The sequence below is a fragment of the Corapipo altera genome, unplaced genomic scaffold, assembly GCF_003945725.1.
Source record: "Corapipo altera isolate COAL_440 unplaced genomic scaffold, ASM394572v1 23b, whole genome shotgun sequence".
NCBI classification, from domain to species: domain Eukaryota; kingdom Metazoa; phylum Chordata; class Aves; order Passeriformes; family Pipridae; genus Corapipo; species Corapipo altera.
In genome coordinates, this window is record NW_020884885.1 from 9,632,994 (window position 1) to 9,657,961 (window position 24,968).

Sequence of the window (24,968 nt, forward strand, 5' to 3'; positions counted from 1 at the left end):
AACTTCACTTGTGGGCAGATGTTAAAAGAAAAAGTGGCCACGTTATTTTGGTACTGCTCATCTACCCATGATAAAGGAATTTCAACATATATTTTGTTCAAAATGTATACTGTTCCTGTCCCTTGTAGAGATCTTGACCCTGCCCGTGAATAGATCTGTTGACTTGCTATTGGGCTGCTTGCTGGATAGCTCCATCACAGGCTGGCTCCTTTGAGCTGAACTTTTACAGCTTAGAAAAAGGAATTTATAAAGTGGGGTGTTTGAAATGTAGCATCTTAACTGGGATAAAATTCTGACTCCTGTGCTTGCAGACTTGAGCTTTTCGGGAAAAATTTTTCCATTGTTTAGTTAAACAAAATCCTCTTTTACTCAACTAGCTGGCGGCACTTGGCTGTCAGCACATCCAGGTGTGCTGACGTTCCAACATATCCACCCACTCTTTTAACTGAGTAAGCAACAACAAATGATATCATAGCCTTCTGCCTGGTAGGTTTAGAGCCATCCCATTCTGAAAATATTAGTGACTTGAATTTTCACTTATTAGAAATAAGGAGTAATATAGTAGGGCTGTCTGCTGTGAATTAATAGTATGTTAGCTTCATGTCTGGACCTTTCCATTACAGTTGTGCCAGAATCTGCTTCCAGAAATTGCATGTTCTGTAGTTGTTCTGAGCAGGATAATTTGGTGCATGTAATTGTATCATTGTGCCTTCATCTTCTTTCTCTTCTAAAATGTCTCCCTTATATATGTTATCTTTCTGAAAGCTGCCTTCTCCTATTACACCAAGTTTCTTCCTTTTCATTTGTATCCTTTTCTCCATCAGCCTGTCAAATCATCAGCAAAACAATGCAAATCAGAAATGAAAAAAAATCTTACAGGCTGTGGTTTGGGATGAGAAGATCTGAAATTCCATTTCTAGCTTTGTCACAGGCATCTTGTGGGACCTTTTGCAAGTTACTTTCCCTTACTCTGAACTCACTTTAAGGCAGTGAGCTACAGCACTTTGTAATGAATACTCTTTACTTGCAATGATAGTCATGTGATTTTGGCATATTTTGATCTGGCACATGATTTATTTATTTAATCTCTTGTGACAATGGCACCATACAGCAGTGGTGCATGAAGAATGCTTCATAAATATGAAATACTGTATTTGTCCATGATATTTATAGAAAGAGTTCTCCTAATTCCAGGATTCAAGAATCATGAGTGTTTCTTAATCGCAAGGTAATTGTACTTATTTGAGTTGCATTTCCTTCTGGGCAGGTGAGCTAGAAACTGTGTTCTGTACTATTCAACACATGACAAGAAATTTGCACTTGCTCACATGTGTTTGAGAACCAGGATGTTAAAAATGAGAAATTATGATTCCTTTTGTAAAAACTGAATTGGCTTCTCTCCACATAAACACACAGGAACACACACACAGCCTCAGTCGATATGTGACTTAAAATTTTGCTCATCTCTGTCTGGTATAATTCTCTTTCAAGTCTGAGACCCTTTTCTGTACTATGAAGGATAAAGTGATTTAAGCTATTTATATTTAAAGAGGTGATTTAAAATTGCAAACTGAGAGGGTTCACTGACCACCAGATTTTGTCTGTTGTGGAGATGCTACCTATGGAGAGGATATGCTGTGATGAAAGTAAACTTGTATCTTTGCATTAATTCTCTCCTATGCGGGGAGTTAAGCTGCTGTCCCAAGTGAATGTTTTTAATGATCTCTCTGGAGTGTTTCAAAGCTTTGTCCCACTTGCATGATGCAGAGCAGAATGCACAAAATCTATCTTTGAGGCAACCCTGTCATTATACCTTTTGGTATATAATGTTTGTATTTGCATTTCTTTTGTTCTTGCATCTTGAGCTTTACCATGCCCAAAGGAGAACTTCTTGTACTTCAGAGAAACCTTTGTAAGACAAATGTTTGCTGTAATAAGTTAGCCTAAAGTGCTTACAGCTCATATTTTAGAAATTTATTCTAAAATACAAAAATGTGAGTGTCAAATTGACATTGACCACCTACTCTTTTCAAAATGCACTAATGGAAAGTGTTGTTTAGAAATGTGTCAGTCATCTTTTCATGACAACTGCAGTAAGTTTTAGATATCCAATACTGTCAACTTTCAGTAACCTAGAAATGAAATCTTGAGGCTTCTGTTAAAGAGGATTTTTTTTTTTTTTTGTGGCTTTACAGAAAACTGTAATGAGAATAGCAGTGAAGTTCAAATGGTACTAAAAGAAAGGGCATCTTCTGGTCAGATAAACAACAGTTACTTTTGACCAGCCATTTTTCCAATGGATTGTTTTCAAATAAGTGTCTCTTGGACACCCCTTGCTGGAATTCTTTAGAATGAATTTTATTTTCACAAACCTCTAATTCCTATAATTAAATTTCAATGTGTGGTTTTTGCAAATAGTCTTCTCTCCAGAGAACAGATGGGTATAAGCTTTGGAGATTTGGTTTCACAAAATGTAAGGGCCAGTGGTTTCCTTACTACTGTTCTAGCTGTTCCCAGAACATTCATGTTAGTTCAGCTTTCTAATGTTTTTGTTTTGACTTTATCTCCACAGTTTTAACAGTGTGAGACAAGGAACACACATCTTATTCCGTGAGTTCAGCTTTGTTCAAGCCACCCCTCATAACAGGGCATCTTTTCTTCGGACCTTCTGGAGGTGTTTCCGAACAGTGGGGAAAAACGGAGGCAAGTATTCCAGCATCTGCTGCTGTCCTGTTACCTTGACAATAAAATCATTAGCTAGGCTATTAATGCAGTACAAATAGTGACACTTCACACTGTGTTCTAATGTTCTAACATTGTCGGTAGGGAGACACCATCTAAGTTCCCTGTGGAATGGTTAAAAAATGCTCCCGGAATAAAATAGTGTAGGAGCACCTTGTTGCCGGTGCTTCTTCTGTTAGAGAACAGCATGTCAAGCAACAATGGATCAGAGGGAGGACACCTATGGGCCTATGCATCGGGATGGATAGGAAAAAATATGTGCTGGGGACTGGTGTTTGGGACCCAGAGGTGGTTAGAATATTATATGTGGAGCATGGAGGAAGGAGGAGCTGAGATTATCAGACAGTTGAGGTAACTGAGTGCTTTGTTTAGGAGCCCTGCAGGAGGTTGGTTGTAGCGGTGTTGGGCTGTGGGGTGGTAAACGCTGCCACCTGAGCTGTGCCTGAACTAGTCCTGCCACAGCTCCTAGGTGATTGTGCAAAATCTTGATGGCTGTGGAAGGGGGACCACTAACAACTGTGTGACCTCTTCTGCAACCCTACCCACACATAAAAAGCTCCAATGGCAAAATAACTATTCAGCACTGTACTATCATGTCTTGTTATTCTTATACTGCACTCTGTATATTAGGTATTACAGAACTGGCCAGAGTTCAAAATAAAGTCATGTAACTTCATGCAACTAAAATTACGTTTTGCTTTACTTTTTAATTTACTATTTTAAGCAAATACACTAAAGTTGCTGTACAAATATGAATGTTGATGGGGTTTCTTTTTTTTGCAGGCTATTCAGCCTCATTTCTTCTTGCAGGAAAGACTAGAACTGTCTGTTAAATATAGATAAAAACTCACCTTCTGGCTAGGCTTTGCAACACTTCTATTTATGATGAACAGAGTTTGCAAAACTGTGAATAAAGACTTTTTTGACATATGCCATTTAGATCTTTGGAAATTAAACAATCATAGTTCAACATGACAAAATCTGTAATTAACTTCTGAAGTAACTGACTATGCTGTCTGTAACACCTTCTTCCCAGTGATAGGAACTTTGTTATGTTATAAATCATTTGCTTTAGTTCAGGGATAATATTTTAAACATTTCAGGCTAATCGTATGATACTAATTTTAATGAGGACCTATGTGATTTGAGATCGGGTCAAGAAACATGAAGTGTAGACTCCTAGAACATATTTCTGTAGGAGAGTTAGAGATGCTAGTTAAAAGTCATCCACCGAAACTGCAAATGTTAGTGGTAAACCTTATTGACAAATTGAGAAGAAACTTATCTAACGGAAAGTACCCACTGCAGTACTTCCAGTGCAAGTTTTCATCATTTATCTAGCATCTGACTTCAGCCAGATGAAGGGCACCTGGATTTGTTGGAAAGAACTGAAAGGTTTTAACTACACAACATCTCCCTTCTCTTTTAGTAGTTTTATGTAAGTATGAAAAAGGTCGTGGAAGAAAATGTAATCGCCAAGGTACTTGGAAGAGAAAGGGTGAGCGCAGGAGCAAAAGCTCAGGTTGATGTTACTGTGCTCTGGTTGGGGCCTTAAAAGAGTTCAATGTGTATTTTTCTGACCTGAAAGTCCAGTAGCTTAACTTTTTAGTCTGAGCAAATATGGCATGTTTATCTGCATATTTATACATTTATATGCATTTTCTTTTTACATTAACTAGAGACAGAAATACGTCACTTTGGAGAAGTTGCTGTCAATATTTTCATCTACTTAAACCAATTTCTCTGATTCTCTAGCAGTAATTACTGACTAGAACCTTGATTTTTTTTTTTTCATTTCAGTTTTATTTGCTAAGGAATTTTTTCTGTTATACTTGTGTTTAGGGGAACTCATAACATTCATGGCCATTTAAAAACTGAACTAATTGAATAAGAAACTGAACCTGTGCAACATGTTGGGTGAAATATGGTTATTACCACACTCAGACATAGACTAGGCCTGGATTTCTTTCTTTGACTGTGACTGCATGGGAAACCCATGCTGGAGCAGGCTTGTGGAAGGACGTGTGGACCTGTGGCAAGAGGAGCCCATGCTGGAGTAGCTTTGCTGGCAGGACTTGTGACTGACTCCATGGAGGAGCTCCTTGCTCCAAGCTGAAGCACTGTATTCTTGAAAGACTGTACCCCATGGAAGGGGCACATACTGGCGCAGTTTGTGAAGAGCTGCAGCCTTTGGGAGGGTGCCATGCTGGAGAAGTTTGTGGAGGACTGTCTCCCGTGGGTGGGACCCCTGATGCCCCCCAGGACATAGTTGGCCTTTCTGGCTATCAGGGCACTGTTGACTCATATTCACCTTGCCATCGACCATGACCCCCAGGTCCCTTTCCACAGTACTGCTCTCCAGCCTGTCATTCCCTAGTCTATACACACAATCAGAGTTGCCCCATCCCAGGTGCAGAATCTGGCACTTGCCCTTGTTAAACTTCATATGGCTGGTGATTGCCCATCTTTAATTTGACAAGGTCTCTTACAGGGCTTCTCTGCCCCTGAGGGAGTTGACAACTCCTCCCAGTTTAGTGTTGTCAGCAAACTTACTTCCTTTGAGTCCTGCGTCCAGGTCATTAATGAAGATGTTGAAGAGAACTGGGCTGAGGATGGAGCCTTGTGGAACCCTGCTAGTGACCAGATGCCAGCCTGATGTAACCCCATTCTCTGTAACCCTTTGTGCCCTCATTTAACATGTACAATGATATGCAACAGCCATAGAGGTGGTTAGAGGATAGCTAGTGTTTGTATTGAGAAGCAGAGAGCATAATGATCAGTTAGCAACAGATTTCTCCCAGAGGAAGGCAAAATGGCCAGAAGTCTTGTTTTGCCTCTGCTTACGCTTAAATTGACCTCTTGGAATCTAGCTGACCTGCTCTTTTGAATTGTCTGTTCCTCAGGACTCTTTAATTAAAACTGTGCTTTCTCAATTTAACCAGCGCCTGCAGAGTTCTGCTGTGAAGCTTCATAAGGTCAACATATGCCTCTCCCAGCCCCCATGGCTTTCATGTCTTGTTGGTTCTCTGTTTTTAATTAAAAAGATTTTTCCTTAAATGCTTTCCAGCCAATTAGAGAAATTTTGCACTGAGAAACTTGTTCCAGGCCTGATGTATTGAGAAGTGAACAGAAAGCTCAGTCAGAACCATTGGCACTTTTTTTCCTAGAGCCCCAGCTTTCTTTTTGCTTTTCAACAGCTTTTCTCTTTTTTCTTTCTTTGCACTGCCCCCCCCCCCAATTTAAAACTTCTTCCAGCAAAAATAGTTGTTGTTTGATACCTTAGATATAGCACCAAAACATAGTTGGACTATATTGGTTGTGAATCCTTTTTGCAGACTTGCCTCCCTTTCAGACAAAAAGTACTGTTACTGCTCATACTGAAATAGAATCTTCTTATAAAATTACCATGTTTCTTTCACGTTTATCTCTTGGTGTGATGGCTACCTCTTTGCTTCTGCACACTTGAATTAGAAAATTGGAAGCCTAACTACCTCTGGAGCATTTGGAAAGGGAGGCTTAGCACAACCAAGCACATAAGCTCTGTCATGAAATGAGGAGAGTGGTATCTCTCTGACTAGCTTTCCTTGAGTTTGCCAGGAAGGTTAGATTCCTAACAAAAAATAATAAATATCCTATCTGTATAATTCATGTAACCTGGAGATTGAGAAGAGCTAAATGGACCACTGTTATCCAATCTAATTTTTGAATGCATTTTGCTGACAAGATTACTTTCTTGGGGCTATCAAACCCCTTCTTTCGCTAGTGTCATTCTAATGCTTCCACATGTAACTCTTTATATTAAATTCCTCTGTCTTTTTTTACTACCTTCCTTGTAAGCTGTTGCACTATTTCCATTTTTAGTTTAGCTAATCTCTGTTTAGTGAGATGCAGAGAGCAATATCGTGATGATCACAGCAAATGTCAGAATCTTCTTTCCTTTCCATTTTATTATTAAAACTAAATCAGATTTTTATACTATATTATTGTAGGAAATTTTTGATGAGTCAGTAAGGCCTCATAGTATGTCCTAAAGATAATTAAGTTGTGAATTTTAATAAAGTGTTCTTTGGAAACTCATTCTTCAGTGAAATAGCCTTGGCTGAAATCTTCGATCTTCAACCTTATTCACTATACCTTTGTCCTAGAGCTATAGCTGTTGCTATTTATGATTTATCAACATAGCTCTGCCTGGAACCATTGATTACTCTGGAGTATCAGGACAAAGGGTTTCTGAAGTTGGGGAGAAATAAGTGGAGGATTACATTTTAGAGATGGTGAGGTGTATCTACAAGCAGTGTAAGTTAAAACATCTGCATTGCATAGATCTAAAATGCATTGCAGTACTCATTTATAGAAATGGGTCAGTGATGAAGTCCTCACCTACTCTCCCTGGATTAAATTCATACCATTCTGTCAATGCAGTTTGTGAAATTAAATGTAGTACACTGGAAATCCTCCTTATCTAATCTGGTTTGGGGTTTGGTTTTTCCCTCCAGTATTACATTTCCTTTTCAACTATCTCTGAACATACACCAGCTCTTCTTAATTTTCCAAGGTTTTTTTTTCAATTTCATATTCCAGAGGTATATTTCTAGATGTACATTTTTGGAAAACCAGTAAGTGTTTGTTTGTTTTCTAATATTTTCTGGCTATTTTGTGTCTTTTGACAGTACTTCACTGGTTGTATCATTGGCAAATTAAATTAATATGTCCTTTGCTTCTTGTGAAACATTTAAGTAAGCAGTGATCTTTGTTGAAGTCTGCTAAGCAATTATCCAAAATTCAACTGGTAATTATTATTACTATTTGCTTTGCAGTCTTTTGGCAAGTTTCCCATCCCTATGACAGCATTTTTATTCAAACCAACTGAAATGGATTTTTTCAATTAAGACTTTTTTAGGTTCCAATATGGGCCCGAATAATTAGTATTCCGAATTGTGGGGAAGTTCCCTGGAAGAAAATTAGTTCTAAATTGTGTGACCTGGTCTGGGATTCTGAATGCTCCATGTTTCTTACATTAAATAAACTTGGTCTATCTCTTCTCTCATTTGTGACAAGTCTTGAGAGATGATCTGCACACTACATATGCATAGGCAGTCATCCAGTAGAATGTCTAGGAAGCCTTGGTTTCATTAACTAGTATGTTTTATGATATTTTTGAGATGCTGAAAGGGAGAGAGAGAGGTAGAAAAAGAACATGCAAATCTTGGTTCGTTATGCTGTGACTTTATGCAAAGGGGTTGTAAGAGAAGAAGAGTCTGTGAAGCCCACATCTGCTTTCAGCCCACTGTTGGCTCTCAACCTTCCCTGAGTTGTGAAAGTGCCTGTACTGAGGAAAGTATTATCTTCATCCCTTCTCAGTGGACCATAAAATATACTTCTCCTTATGCTGTTGGCTTCAAGTGTATGTCTGTGCTGTGTAATGCAATGTTTGTATAATAAACTCTGGCATCTCTGTGTTGAGCTGCTGTGAGCAGTGTAGGTGCAATCTGAGGAACAGCATTATAAATAAGGAATGTGTATTCCAGTTCAGCATGAACAGAAGAGTAAGGACTCTCTTTTACACATATGCAATTAAGTCTTTGATGTAGCCTTGGTACTAGGAGTTATCAGTATAAGTGAAGTGAGAACTACTTTTTTAAGTATCGTTGTCCAGCTGCACAGAAAATCCCTGAATCAGAAATGTTTGTGTCTTTATAATCCCAGCTGCTTCTTATAGCTTTCCTCTCTGATGGTCTTGTTATTCATGGTTTCCATCACTGCAAATTCACTTCCTAGCTTTCCTAAGTTAACCCAATTGATTTATATAGTGTGCTCCTGACTCTGCATTCTCTGTCTCCTGTTGGGTTGAGCAGTCTTGACCTGTATCTAGAAGTTTTTTTCCTGTTTGTTCATTGTGAATTTGGACAACTACAATCTCTAACCTCCTGTTCTTCCACTTCATCTATTAGTTATACTCACAAAAACTTTAAAGTATTTTGATAAAATAAGTTTTGGAGTGCCATTTATTTCTTTTGAGGAACTGATTTTTCCCTACGGCACTAAAAGGACTGACATGAACTAAATTTCTGTTTCTGTAACTATGTTACTGAACTCTTCCAGCAAACCTTTTCTTGTTAGGCAAGATAATTGATTCCTAGAAATTCATAACCTCTCAGGAATTCCCTACTTTGCACTTTGCTTTGAGGCCTTGGTTCCAATTCAGTACATCCATGTTTGACTAAAACTGTGATGTTGAGTTGGTTTAGCTAAACGGTACAGCCATGCTTAGGTGCAGAAGTTCTTACATCACTTCAAAGTTGCCTTACCTCAGTAAACACCTGTAAGTCTGGTTTAAGTTGGTTTGATAATGTATAAAGTTGTATATGATGAAAAGCATTGTTGGTGTATATTCTGTTATGCCACTTTCAAGGATCTTAGATGAGTATCAGTAGAAGTGATCTGCATGATTAGGACTTTGATATACTACTACTACTTTGTGAAATGGTGATAAGGTAGTACTGTGGAAAACCTGTAATCTGCAAATGAGTTTGAAATGTGGGCAGTAATATTTGTAAGTTAAGCTTGATCCATTTTGAATTCGTTGCAGGACGTGATTCTGATAATGTGTGATACCTTCCTTCATAAGCTGATCTGAGAGTGATTTGCATTCTGTGATTCTACTAAGCATGAATCTCACAACCTCTGCTAAAAAGATGGACCCTTCTTTATCTCGCAGGAGGAAATATTTAAATATCAATGAGCTCTTCTTGATCCCTTTTTCTTTCTAGAGCCATATCCCATAGGATTCTTCCAAGGAGATCTCTGAAGTCATTAAAGTGTGCTCTTCTGAAATCCAGGACTGTGGTCCTTCTCATTACCAGGTAGATAAATTTCTGAAACCTTCATGAAATGGTTTTTTGGGTATAAAGAAAAAGACCTTATAAATGCTTCAGGCACAGGAAAAGCTTCCATAGAAGTTCACACTTTCCTAGACTTCAATGTCAGTTAGCCAAAACCCAAAAATCTGTAGGATGAAAGCTTTGCTAATTCTAGTGCTCACAAACATACTTGTCAAATCTTGTCTCCTCTGAGGTTTTCCTACATTAAGGTCTAGACCCAGAAGCAGTCAAAATTAACATCAGCTAATTTAATAAATTGGTATTTATTCCTCCACTAGAACTTGTGTAATATTTGTAATGGAGTAATGTGGTATTTCTCTATAGAAAAAGCCAGAGCATCAAGGTGGGCTGGAGAGGACATAAGAAACCTAAAGGAAACCAAACACTTGAAAAGAATTTTTTTTTTCCTATTTGAAAGTACAAGTACATCAGGTTCTGAAGTGTTACTAGTGTTCATTTTCATAGAGGCAGGAGAGAAGTCAGAAAAGGCAATATTGTCCTGCATAGAATTGCAACCCTTCCCCTTTAGTTCCTTTGTGTTGTAGGACAAACTGTTTTTGAACTGTATGTGCCCCCTTCTCTAGTCAGCTCTTTACCTGCCCATTTTTTAATTATTTATCTGTTTGTTTTGATCATCTGTTTCTGAAATATTTGTTTGTACCAGCTATGGTATCTGGTTATCTGTTACTACTTTCTCCCTCCACTTTCTGCTGGAGTTAATGTATTGCATATTCAAAGTTCTCCTAAAGGAGAACTCCCTTCAGTCAAATTTCCCTTATATAATTCCCAAAGTAACTTCTACATTATCTGAAAGGAAGTCAAGCTTTTGATGTATCTCTGCATCACTATCTGATATCAGAAACCAAGCTTTTTTTTTATTTCCTCTTTCTCATCTCCACTCCCCATGCTGCTAATAGGTATTTCTTCATTTCTGCTGGCAGAGGGATAGCCTTGCTGTGAAAAGTACAAAGCAAATGCTAGTTAACATGATTGGAGTAATGAACAGTTAATATTGCAGCTTGTTCCTGAAAGAATTTAAATTTTTCTGTCTGCTCTGATTGGAAACTTCTTTTATCAAACCCTTGAAATGACCGAGCATAGGTACTGAGAAGTGTTTCATGTCTTTCTCCTGTGATGGACAGAACCTCAAATGTGATGTCTTAATTTTAAAATTGTGATTAATGATGTACCTGCTATCTGGATCTCCAGGTATTTTACAGACATTAAGGAATGAAGCTTCCCAAAATTCTTGACAATACTATTTTCATTTCACAGTTCCAGAAAGTGAAACAGGGAAATGAAGTAATTAGGTGAAGTCTGCATAGTGAGAGGTGAAATCAAGATATCTGGCATTTTGAGATTGTTACTTCAATTTTATGTGCTAAATTTGTATTTTTGTTACAGATATAGGATTGTTTTACTGTGAGACAGGTAGGAAAACAGACATGTGTTAGTATAAAGCAGTATCGTTTTAGATAAATTATTTGTAAGAGTCTGTAATCTTTTTTATTTTTTACAAGTTTTGAGAGTACTCGTTGCCTTATTCAGGATAGTGGACCACTGTGCATGACCTGCATGGGATGATGCAGGATGTATTTGTAGTTGTTTTCAAGTTTGATGTTATAGCCTCCTTCACTGTATGCTTTTCTCAACAAAGTCTTTAGAGCAAGATAGAAATCAGTCTAGTTAACATACGTCATCAAGTTTGTAATCTCTAGTGTAGAACCACATGCTCAGTATAATTTTTCTGACCATTCTTCCCTCTTCTGGACGGGAAGGTTATTTCATGTGTGTGCAGTAGCAATGTATACCCTGTCTGAAAGAGCCTTGGCTCATAAGCAGTCTATATCACTCAGAAAGCCAATCTTGGTGTACAGAAGTTGCTAGCTTCTAAAGTAAAATTGGCAAGAGATTTTCCCTTTTGAAGGAGCTCAAAATAGAAACTACTTTATATGCTGAAGTATCGTCTTTATTCATCTTCCCTCATTGTAAATTCAGACTATTTCCCTTTTATATAAAGGTTACAGTCTTTTGTTGTTTTTCCATAACTTCAAAGTACTAACAAGCAGAGTCCTGTTCAAGCATGTTGTTCTTCAAGGGACCACTGTATAAAATAGCAGACTGTTCTTTCCCCTTAGGTCCAGTCTGCTAGGTGAGTTGCATGTAGCGTCTAGTGAAAGATTTCTTAAGATCTGTTCTGTGAAGGGCCTTCTCCTGAGTTCTTTTATTTAAGCAATAAAACACAGAAGCTTAGAACCTGATCTGGCTATGTCATGCCTTGCTTTTTATGTGGAAAAACAGGCTTAAAGCTAAGCTTTGGATCTCAAACCCAGCAAAGTGGGATTTTGGCATTTGTTTTAAAGAAGCTACTGCATGGGAAAGTTGAGTTTGTGCACTGGTGTAGCTAGAGCCAAAACTAAAGGATACCTGCTGGACATTGTCCCTTATTGCAGCTTGTGTCCATCATGTCTTGTCCTGTGAGTATACCAGTTTGATGCCTAAACTAGCAGTCTAATGCCCTTCTTTAGTAGTCAGCAGAGAATGCCTGATGCACTGGGTAGTTTTGAACAGTTCAAAAGGGCTTCCTACCATGAGTCACTATCTGGTAATCTTTCTCTCTATTGATTACATTTGGAGTTTAGGTAGACCAGACTTTTCATTGAGGACCTGATTTTGGTGCTTGAATTTAGGCAGCATAAAAATTATCCTTTCACTCTGCATTTCGAACATTTACTGTTTTCCAGATTAGTAGGTTAAACCCTTAGCAAAACGTATCATTCTAATGCTGCTGTGATGTTTCATTCTGGCACTCACTGTTCTGTAAAGCTTATGAATAAACCTTTTAGGAAAGGTTTTGGTTCCATGATACTTTTCTTATCTTACCAATCTTCCACGGCTTTTGGATTTAAAGTATCCCCTAAGCAAAGCAAAGGAAAGTGAGTACTATATTAAATCTTACTAGACTAGAGGAGCTAAGGAACAAATCAGTGGTCACTGAAACAAAATTTGTAATCTCTTGAAGTATTTCCTTTGAATCCTAACTAAGACATCTCGCAGAACTAATATTAAAGAAAAAGTCTAGTAAAATGTTATTTATCTGTTTCTCAGAAAGTGAACACTACCAGCTTTAACAGATTGTTGTGGGTTGACCTTGACTGGATGCCAGGTGCCCACTGAAGCTGCTCTGTCGCTCCACCTCCTCAACTGGACAGTCGACAGGAAAATATAACTAAAGGCTTGTGAGTTGAGTTAAGGATGAAGAGAGATCACTCCTCAGTTACTGTCATGGGCAAAACTGACATGACTTGGGGAAATTAATTGACTTTATTACCAATGAAATCAAGAGTAGGATAATGAGAAAACCAAATCTTAAAAACACTTTCAGCCCAACCCTCCCTTCTCCCTGGACTCAACCTCACTCCTGATTTCTCTGCCTTCTTCCCCCACCACAGGCCACAGGGGTATCTCCACTCTGGCACTTGGAGCACCTCCTGCCCTTCTTTCTTGCACTGACCTTGGTATCTACAGAGCTGTTTCTCTCACATAGTCTCTCTCCAGCTGCAGCTGTTTTGTTTTTTTTTTTAACCCTTCTTAAATGTCTTATCCCAGAGGTGCTACCACTGTCACTGATGGGCTCAGCCTTGGCCAGCAGTGGGTTCATCTTGGAGCTGGCTGGCATTGGCTCCATTGGACATGGGGGAGAAGCTTGTGACAATTTCTCACACAAACCACTGCTGGAGCTCCCCCTGCTACCAAAACCTTGCCCCACAAACCCAACACACAGATGCGGCAACTAAACATGGTTACTAAAGGAAGCAGTTTTTTGAGACCTAATACAGCTACTGAAAACTTTGTTCATTATTTCTTTTGACTTTCTGTTAGAAGAATGTATCTGCAACATCTCTCTACACACACAGAGCCTGGAGCTTTGTTTTACAAGGTCTTACGCTGACTTAAAAGAAATTAGATTAGTTCTTGTGTACTCAAAATACCATTTCTGATAATAGACGTGCTTTAGGTGTATGTAAAGGGAATCTGTAGGCAAACAGCTGATACTGAATAGGCATTTGAAGGATTTTGTTGATGCCAATTGGAAGATGTAAGCATTTTCCTCTCTTTTCTGCTGTCCTTGTTGTACTTAGTTTGCTGGAGCAAATATGGGATGAGCAGAGAAATTCAAACTGGCAACTCCTGAATCCTAATCCTGTTAATCTGTATCTTTGGCAAATCACTTAATCTTAGTGTACCTTCATTTTTCTATTTATAACCTGGAGTTCCACCTGTTAGATTAAATTAAGTAATCTTTGGACATACAAGTTTCGGCTGGATAGGTAAAACTGAAAGTTCTTGGCTCTCTTTACAGATCAAATTTGACGGAATCAAGGCCTCAATGAATTCTCACTTTTTTGTTACTGATAAACAGTTAATTTTAGACTGATGCATGTAAACTTGCAGCTTCTTTCCATTAAAATAATTTAACTCTTCTTTAAATACAGAAAAAAGAGTAAGTAAAACTTTGTAAAGCTTTTGAAATTTAAAAACTTTAACATAAAAAAGCCTGTAATATCAGTCTTTCTTCTTCCCTTCCCTCCTTCCTCAATTCAGACTCAGAAAATTTTTCCTGTGGGAATTCTTCTGCCTTCTAACAGTTCTTTGGATGATATTAAAATCAGTTTGGGAGGAAGGAAGGAAAGACTTTATGATAGAACTGGATTTCAAGAGTAATACCTATTCATGTGAAAACTAACCAAACCTGCAGAGAGCAAATGTGAAAGTGGCGGCTCTGTTTGTTGTGGTTTGATTGCAGAGGTTTGTCACACACAATATACACAATCATCTTTAACTCTTTCAGATCTGGCATAGTTTCATCAGAGTGTGAGGTGGATCATTCATTTTAGCCAGATTGTTAAAATTTGTTGCCTTGCGTGGAGCCTTTTCTTACTCTCTTTGTATGTGACCGTTTGCTAAATGTTTGATAAAAAATTAGGTGTTGGTCAAATACATCCGATGCTTAATTTGTGGATATTTGTATGATTCTGTTTCTAACTGGTACAAATTAAGCATATGAAAAATGTAAAAACTCAGATTATGAAAGTGACATTTTACAAGCAAATCGGTCTTCTTAATTGCTTTTTCTTTTTTGAGCATTTTTTATGTAATGGGGACATAGAGAAGAATTTTGCTTTGTACTCACTTATGGCTACTCTGCAGGGCATAGACCTCACTAATAAGTCAATTCTAAGGAATGGCTCTAAGATATTTTTAGAAGAAGCTTAGGTAAGTGTTAAGTTAATCTAATATTTTAAGCAGCCTCAAAACACTGGATATTTGCTTGCTACTAAGTTAACTCTTCTTAGAAATTTATTTATTTGATTTTTAAGATCATTTAGAGGCACCATAGCTAAACGTAACTCCTCAAGTTACACAATAATGATCAATTTTGAACTGGAGTATAGTAGTGATTGACTGTAAAGGAGCCTGAATCATCAGGGATGTGTCATCAAACATATCCTTACAACCGAGGAACATCATTGTTCAAGTTATAGCCAGAAGTTATTCTAAAATCTTGCTTTTAAACTATAGTAGCTTTTTGAGAGAATACAAGCAAAAATAAAGAAATGCGGGATGAAAGGGATTGTATTTCTAGAGAAGAGATGATTTAAAGAAAATATCAAGAGAGTTTTCTTCAAGATACTGCAGTTTTAAGGTATCGAGATATCCTAGAGTGACTTTTCTACTCCTCAGGAACCTTTTCAGATCACTTTGAACTTGAAATGGTTTTAAGTTAAATGCAGATCTGACAGATATTATTATCTTCGAGCCTTAAAGAAAAATTAGCCTTTATTTGTCTTCTTTAATGATTTTGAGGAGAAATAAAACCAAATAAGCAAAAGTGACAACGCTGAGAAAGAATTGTAAGTGAAAGCATCTCAAAGAAAATACCTTCAATTAGGCCTCTCAGACTGGCTCCCATCTGCTTTAATTGGAAGTGCAACACAGAACTTTTTACGACTTGAATGCAATCAGAGTGGCCTGTAGGCTGATAATTTTTCTACACAAGTATTTATTTCCTTTTGCTAACTGAGGGATTATCAGATATACTCAGTACAGAGTTCTTCTATCATTTCACTACTTGTACTGACTTTTTTTAAAGCTTAATTTTAACTCAGATCACTTTTGTGTTTAGATTTATCACATGGTTACTCAGACAACTGTTTTTGCAAACTGAACGAGCAGTGAACTGTGACGAAATGAAGGTGAAAAATTGTCGAATTTACTACTGAAAAATAGATACTGGTATTCCAGCTTCAGTGTACAAATTGAAACCTACCTGGTGAAATATACACATTTTTGTTCTACTGAATGCTGTGTGTGTTTCAGCTCATTCTTGCAAGTGGTTGCTAAATTTTGTTAAACAAAAAAATCTGTTTATGTGAAATTTTATACCTGTTTCTAGTCTTGGTGACTGTGTACCTTGATATAAAAGTAGGCAGCAAACTACAGAAGTGATTCTAATGGATAACTTTAAAAAACTTTATTCAGTTATTTTAACCAACATTATTTTACCTCTCCTTGCCATGACAGTTATAAATTAAAACTACCTACCAGAGTAGGTTAAGTAGCTTTTGATGGATGTCTCAAATAGTGGCAGTAAATGTTATTGACTAATTTATAGTTCTGAAATTAAAATTAATAAACAGGAGAAGGGGAAGACTGTTATGTGGTGCTTCACAAGCTGGAGCAGGATTTTGGGTGGGCTATCATTATGAACAAGCTTGCTTTTTTTTCCCCCTCCCCCTCCTAAAACCACCAGAAGATGAACAATGCATATCCACGCTTCTCTGAAATTTTGACAGTGGATCAGACTCAATGGGATGAGCTGAGAATCAATTGAGTGACTTTTCACAGAATTCAGTTTCAGCTTTAAGTGAAGTACTTCAGATTCTATTAGAGTTAATATCTTTGAAAGTTGTTGCAGAGTTTGTTGTCCCATTTCTGCATGTATAATTATATAATTTTTTTCCAGTCATGTTAGCACACAGGTAAGATCCTGAAGGGATACTGTGTTCTGCAGGTTTAGCCTGATCTGGATGCTACTTCTACAAAATGTCCTTTAGTTCTCTTCTACAGTTTTAGCATGTGACTTCCATGCTTAAATGCCAGAAGACATCTAGGGATCACTAAAACATTGTGGTAGTTCAATTGCTTTGTACATGCAATCCCCTTGCTTCCAAGTAGTATCAAGTGATTTGGAAAGGGCCAGAAGCATCATAATAGGAGCTTGGAAGACAACAAAAGGAAGACAACAAAAGGGAAGCAAATTACTTCATTGGTTTTGTAGGAGTTTCAAAATTCTAAAGGATTTTAAATTTTTGCTTGTTGGAAAGGGAAGTCCCAATTCCAGAATGTTTTACTTGAGTCACAGGTGAGTTTGAAGAAGCTGCCCGGTAACTACATTGTCTGTGTAGGCTTTGTCTAGCATGGAGGTGAAGGTGGTGTGGTAGAGATGTTTTCCATGTTTTAGGGAGTGGGAGGAAGCACAGTATGTTCCATTATTTCTTAGTGCAGCCATCTTCAGTTACAAGTACATAGGCAGGTTGGAGCACCTGTTCCCTGGCATCTTCTGGCCACTGAGTAGCTAATTGTATGCCTTTTGTTGACGGAACTGCATAGTATCTGTGTGTGAGTTTAAACATCTAAATAACTGGCAGCTGAGTCTTCTCCCTGTAAAATTGCAGGCATTCTTCTCATATCATATTGTCCTCCCTTACATTCTGTCTTGTTGGCTTCAGTCCGTTTCTGAAATCTTCTATTTCAAGGGCAGAGTCTGTCAAAGATGCATTGGCAGGAAAAGCAAATTCTCCCTTTGGAGAGCTGGTGTCACTTTATTAGCATGTGAGAAGAGTGACTGTAAATAAACAATAAATTATGTTGAGTTCTGTGTAGTATTAACTCTAGTCATGTATACAAAGACAGGTGGCTACAGGATAAGGTAGAGGTATCATTATTGTTTAGAAAGAACTGATCCCTGCACCCAGTTAAATGCTTGGCACTTTATCCCAGAAGCCTTATTGTAACAAGAACAACTGATACTACCTTTATCTTAGTGTTACCTCTCGTGTCCTTGGTTTGTTTAGTTGATCTTACTGGGTGAAAGAGAACCAAGAAAGTGCACGTGTGTGCTCTGTAGAGTTGTCCAATCTTCAGTTAAGCGCTGTTGCCTGTAATGCATTTATGATCCCACATTGTCTCTTTAATATAAATAAAGGGATTATACAGGACTGTATGTTCCACCACACAGTGCAGATGGGTTGCCGAGGAATACTGCAAGTTGAAACCTGTTCTTTTGGAAAATCTACTTTCATTACCTTGAAAGCAATATAATTTTTCTTTCTTCACAATCATTTTTTTTAAATGGCTTTAAAATGAAACCACCATGCTTCACATGGCTGTGAAACGTTTATAGTTAGTTTACTCTACTTTGCGGTAGAAAAAGCTTCAGCTCAGTATTCAGGAGAAGGATATCCTGATGATTCAATTTCTTGTGGTAAGAGCTAGACAAGAAAAAGAGACCTAGTCTAGTCATATGCCTTAGATAAATTGACTAAAGCTGTTGTCTTCTCTGAATTGAATGCATCTGAGGCTTTACTAATACCTTAATTAAATCTGCAGTATCATGTCAGCATAACCTGATCTAATTGCTGGCTAGTGAGGTACTGCCTTCTTCCATCCTTCTTAATGCAGCACTCGTTCAATCTCGTGCTGATCTGTCTCAGCACGCTAAACTGGCAGCAAACTATTCAGTACTTCTGCTGCTTGAGTTAGTTTTCTCCCAGCATAGCACATTAAAATGTGCCAGTGCAAGGTCACAGAAGAGGTGGAATGCAGAGTGCAGTATTCTGCAACCGTGGCCGAACTTAAATCATCAGCAGTTCTTAAATGCAGAGATCACAGTGTTGACAAACCTGGCCTTAAAATACAGGTCATATTGCTTTGTATTGATACTTGGCCAAGCCTAATTAGGTAATATAGTGAATATAATAATATTTTGCTTTAAAACCTCCTTTAGAGAGTAATACACTTGTTGAGTTTATAGCCAGAAAGTACCATTAGGCCATGAAGTCTGACCTGTGTAGCACATCATTAAACTTCACTTAGTAACACCAGAATTGAGCCAAAACACTTTTGTCTGACTGAAATATAATTTGCATATCTTCCAGAAGGGCATTCAGGTTTGATTAAGTCATGTGAGCCTGAAGGGGCTGAAGGGCCCCTGGGAAAAATAGCAGGAGGAAGCAGTCAGCTGCAGGAGCTGCCAGAGCAATTAGGCTGGCCTGCAGCCCGGTCCCCATGAAGTACTGAGTTTTCATGGGAAGGAGGGCTTCTGGAAATAGCCTGCTCTCGGCCACCTTCCTCAGGAGGGCTGATCCATCTGTAGTCATTCTGCAGGCTTGCAGTAGGGTGGCCCTTGTGCACACTCCACATTGCTGCTGCTGAGAGAACAATTGGTTGTGAAGACTTCTTGTGACGATAGAAGGGCCAAATGAGAAAGAAATTGTCCTGACAGAGGCAAAGATTGTTTATTGAAAATTTTTGTTTTGTTGGAGGTCAGAATTTAACAAGATTTATTTGATTTTGAACTGAAATGTATCATTAGGGGCTAGTAAAATCAGAATCCTGAACATGCTACTACAATCTCAACTTGTGGCAGTCTTTAACAATGTGATTTTCTTCACCCTAAAGAAAAATTTTTTTTAAACTGTGTTTAAAATTAGAATTATATTTTTTTAAGTGTTTCAATCATATATCGAAATCAATTTCTTATTCTTTTTGATAAAGAATAATTAAATTATGACCTTGAGCCTCTCTCTGTGAAGCATATTTTGTAAACACATGATCATTCTTGCAGCACTTCTGACTCCTTTTCAATTCTCACCATCATTCCAAAGTTGTGGGTATTTCATATTGGTCACGTACTGTTAACTGAGCCTCTCAACTTGACATTGCTGTGTTTACTCATCTGAGTACCATATTATTCTCCTGATTACATTTTTCTGACCATTCATGGTCACCTTCTTCTCCACTAGTCTTTGAAGAAACTATTTACCCAGGTGGAGCCCACAGCATTCTTTGTTTCTAGACACAGTGTTTTATATGAGGATACTGTAAGGTACCTGTGAGCCAACTATGCCAATGAGGTTTTTCCATGTTGCTACTCATTCCTTTTAAATTTTTAGTCTTTCCTCCGTTTGTATGTGGCTCACAAATGCTATACTTAATTCTTTTTCTCTTCTAGGCCATTAATTGAAAAATTGCTTTCAAATGTTTAACTAAGGGGGTATTCTTGGGGTTCCCAAGAGAAATAGTTCTCCCAAGTAGTGATTCCTCACCCTTATTTTGAGATGTAATGATTAGCCTGCTAATGTGTTTAGTGGTTGTTTTGAGTAATTCAAATTTTTTTAATCACAACACTGTTTAGTATAAAGTGTAATATCTCTTAAGGCCTAACTGTTATTTGATGTTTTTTTACATCTAGACTTGTGTTCCCCTTTGAAAAGATTACTTAATTCACCAAGAAACTTTTTCTCATGTTTGATAGCTATTAGTAATAACTGATAAAATGCAATATTTCCTGTTTGAATGTTTTGTTTGGGAGTGCTATCAAAGTGGCTATGGTACAGATGCCTAGGTTGTCTCAACCAGCAGCAGCACTTTAAGCCTTATTTTGACCCCATCCTTGTGCTCATTGGTATACTGTGTCCTCCTGTTAGGTAGCCACTTCAGTCAGTGTAAGCCTCAATCTTACAGTTTTTAAGTGCTAAAGTGACTTCAGCTTTTTTCTACATCTATAAAATTTCCCAGGTGTTTCAGGCTTTGGAAACCACTTCTCAGTAGTGCTAAGAGCTTGTCAGCCAACCCTTTTCCAGATTCTCACAGAAATTATGAACATCTGCCTTTAATTTTTTAATGTTAAGTACCACTCCACTACTGACATCTTTGCAAATTATCATTGAAATGGAAGATGTTTTGGATTATGCAGAAAAAGAAGGATGATATGTATCAGATTATATACAGCACACACTTTTTCTGAACACTACTTTATTTTTCCCCCATGTAGCAAAATGTCAAGAAGACTAACATTACTACAGTTTTCTCCTGATATGCATATAATTATCTTTGCCTTTTTGTCCCCTTATTTATTTTTTTTTTACAAGCTTCATTTTGTTTCTCTTCCCAGTTTTCTGCAAATTCCTGGCTTCTCAGTATTATTTGCTGCTGTCAGCAGGCTTTTTTAACATTATATTATTTATTTTTATACTACTTAGGAGTCTGTGAAAGATACGTATGCTAGTACTGGATGAATTTTACTTGAATCTTCCAGTTGAAATATATCAGAATGGAAGTTAAAATATTGTCAGTGTTTGGCAGAGAACTTAATCTTTCCTACTGTCTGAATTTCATCGTGGGTAGGCTGTGCGCTTTTTGGAAAGGAATATATGTGACATTTCATCCAAATAAAGTATAATACAAAAATGTGTGAATAAAGATGTTTGCCAGCACTGTGACAATGAAATTTGTATGAAGTATGCAAGAGTGATAAATGTTATGAAGAAACTAGGAAAAACTCACTAATAGCATAATGCTTCAGAATAGTGTTTGCATAATGGACGAAGTGATGATATAATTTATACAGACTTGAGGTAGTTTTCCACACATTGCTGATTTTAGCATTTTATGATATTTGCAATACTGTATTCCTGTCAAGTTTTTAAATGGCTTTTCCTTGAGGTTTTTTTTTTGAGATAAACAAGATCTTACACTATCGAAATAGATTAATACTAACTGCCTTCCTATTCCATGTACTGCCATGTATTCCAGATACTGAAAAAATTCCATACCAGTTAGTTCTTCTTTGTTCATTTTATAACTTGTACAGGAAATTAGGTAAAGGCTTGGATGGAGCCTTGTTATATTCTTTGCATGACTTTCCATTTACTCTGAAGGAGTAAACAGGGAAAAATTTCAGTTTCAGAAACAGGAAATTAGAACATAAGATGAAAATTTCAGTGCTTAGGCAATGCTATAAAGTTTCTAAAAAGGTTATTTTCCATAAATGAATTTAGCTCTGCTCATCTCTATTTTACTCTATTGAGTGGAGAAACAGATTTTTAAACTGTGAAGATCCAAAAGCAGGTCTTTCAATTTACTCAGGTTAAAGTGGTTTGCTGTAATACTGTTTGTTGTTCATAGAGTTGAATAATAAGTCTTCTAAACAGTGATGGAAACTGAGAGCAAAGGCAAAAGACGCCTTATGTTGTCAAGTTAATCCAACTGTGGGTGGATTTTCAGAATTTTGAACTCTTTAGCTATTAATAACCTGCTCTCTGTAGAGAAATCTAATCTGGTAATTTTAAAATTAATTATCACACTTTCAACCACCAGATAATCATGAGTAACTCTTTAAAAAAAACAACCCAAACCAACAAAGCCCAAAACTTCAAAAGGGATATATTCCCATTATGAGGAAAGAAAATCGACTTGTCTGGAATACCTTAAGGCAGACATGGCACTTTTGAAGGAGATGCACCTTTCCAAGTCAAATACAAATGCATAAGAGAGGGTGGAACTAGCTGCATCTAATGACTTTTTTGCCCAGAGCAAGGGGTGCTCCAGTGTTGTTTAATAAAATGCAGCCTCTGATGCTACAAAACAGAGGCTCATACACCATTGCTGAGTACTAAAGTGACTGGTTAAAGATTCATTTGTCCTTAATTAAGATGACCCTAAATTTCTTCAGGTGGTGGCTACTGGAGGATATAATTGAAGGCACCTGGCACTTGTTCATTAACTTGAGTTCAAGATTTTACTCTTGTAAGTGATTCTTCAGGAGATAAATTCAGAATGATTTATCCCTTTAATGCTCTAGCTTTAATAACCATAAGCTATTTCCTTAATGATTTAGAATTGTGTGATGCAGGAGATAGTTAAGCTTACCCTTCAAGAGATTAATTTCCTGCTTTTACACTACCGTTGACTTATTTTTTTTTTTAAACAGGAATATTATGGATTTTAATCATGTTTTCTAATCACATGTACTGAAATTTTTAAAGGATTGTCTGTCACTCTCTCCTGTGTGCTGTGGAGGTAGGGACATTTTGTGGATTGCATTCTGAGGAAGGTGATGTGATGCTCTCAGACACTGTAGAAAGAAGAGTTTTCCTGGGAGTCCTATGGCCAGCTTTTCTACAAGAGGGCTTGCAAGGAAACTGCGTCTTCCCAAGGAGGACAACTGAACCTGTGGCTAGATAAGGACTTTTAGGTTGGCACTGTGAGGGAAAGGAGTAGTCGTTGCCTTCCTCCCTGCTCCTGATTTTCTTCCCTTTCTCTGTGGGGGTGCAGTTGGCTGTGTAGTGAGGGCAGCATAGAGCTGATCCAAACAAAAAATAACCTGGAAAAAAGAAATTACTTTTCAATTTAGTTATTTTCTTGTCATATTCACAATGGGGCTGTACAGGCAGCTGTGCTGGAATAATTGAGGAGATGGGAATAAAACGTAGGCAGGAGAATAGGACTCCCTTTTTAGTAGATGACCTGGTACAAAATTTGTTGTTTGTATTATAGCTTTGCCTGATCGTGATATAAAGGACCTAGCAGACCAAAGTTGCTCGTAAAACTATAAACTTCTCTTCCTCAGAAAACGATTTATATATAACTTCAGATCTCTTGTTTACAAGTGTAGCATAAGCTATCAACAGCTTGCTAAATTTGTCTTGTCTGGCTTTAACTGCATGCTAAAGAGTGGGAGGCAGACTAGAAAGATGACTAGTATATTGGCTCAAATAACATTTTACTGAGAACGCCCTGGTTGCAGGTATTTCTAGTGTCGTCCTGAACTTTCCATACAGAAGGTATTATGGATGCTTAACTGACAGATATTTATTGCTCTATGGTATAGGTCCTAAAGTTTTCTCAGTTTATTGTTCTTCTGTTCATCCCAAAGTTGTCAGAATATTTTTTCTGTTTTTTTCCAAAAGCCCACTGAGGTTACAGCCAATGAAGTAGCTTTTTCTTTTTCCTGACTTTCTCATGTAAATTATAATTTGCTATACATACAGAAAAGAGTTTGAAGAAAACTATGCATGTTTTACTCAAACCGTAGATATAGCGAAGTTGCTTTAACAAGCAACTTTAATATATGTCTGCCCTTCTCCAACTGTGAAAAAAGCTGTAGGGGAACCAAGAAGGTCTGCCAAAACTGTTTAGCCAGATACCTAAACATATCCTCCAACCACACTCACAGTGTTTGGGCATAGCAGACTCAGACTGAGTCAGACTGACAGTGCTTCCAGAATAATTCTGTGTCACATGTTAAAATTAGTGGATGGATAATGAAAGCACCTCTGCTGACTGCAAGTACCTTAGAATAACAGAGCAAAATACACCACTGCAGACAGTCAGGAGACTAACATTACTCAAGGTGTTCACCTGTATTTTGTATTGAAGCCTCCCAAAACAAACAAAACCACTGAACACATTAGTCAGGCTATTAACCGTGGTTCCTTCATCTTGACAGTACCAGCTCAATTGAGAGCTGGTTAGCCCAAGGATTCTTTCTCTTTACTAAGTAATGCTATCTCTTGCACTCATCTTCTGAGCATATCCACTTGTATTAAAGTGCCTTCGTGTGGCAACACTTGAAAGCCTCATTCAGAATTTGTTGTGCCCTGTGTTTTAACTGAGCTGTTTATATTACAACCATTTCTGCTTCCCTTGCCTGTTCCCTCCTTCCCCTCTTCTCCCCCCCTCCTTCTTCCTGAGTAACTGTAGGGTGAGAAAAGAAGCAGTTTTGCATTTCAGTACACTTAATGTAGCCAAGAGGTTTGTTCATTGCCGCTTTGTACTTTCAGGCAAACGAGAAAATTTAGATTAATAGGTTGTTTATTCTTTTGCGTGTTCCTCAAATCAAAGGCACTGGATTGCATTATTAAAGCAGTTTTGTATGGCAGGCTTGGAACTGTCCTCGCTGAGCTGTACATGAAGAAAAACGATTGCTTTTCATCCCCCACTTATTATGCAGATTGGCACAGGAACACTGTTAAATGTGGTATCATGTACTATCACTTAAGAGACCTTCCTTCTGTACAACTAATGCTGGGCTCCAATTTCACAGGATGATCAGTCTTGAGACAGACAGAGAAACCCCTAGAAACAGAAACACAACTGTCCTTATATTTTAAAAATTTAAATATTAACCAGTTGAATAAAGAGAGGTTTTGTTCAGAACACTAGTGACTGTCTGCTTCACAGTGCTCTTGGATCTCTTCATTGGGGATTCTGTTCATT

General features: G+C 37.7%; 1 protein-coding gene across 1 annotated transcript in view; it reads left to right on the forward strand.

Annotated features, from left to right (window-relative positions):
* CUNH11orf49 (chromosome unknown C11orf49 homolog) overlaps positions 1-24,968 on the forward strand; it is an 81,610-nt gene that overhangs the window by 24,405 nt on the left and 32,237 nt on the right. The window contains exon 3 of the mRNA XM_027641982.1: positions 2,573-2,703. Coding sequence (XP_027497783.1) covers positions 2,573-2,703 — 131 coding nt within the window. The remainder of the gene's footprint in view (positions 1-2,572; positions 2,704-24,968) is intronic.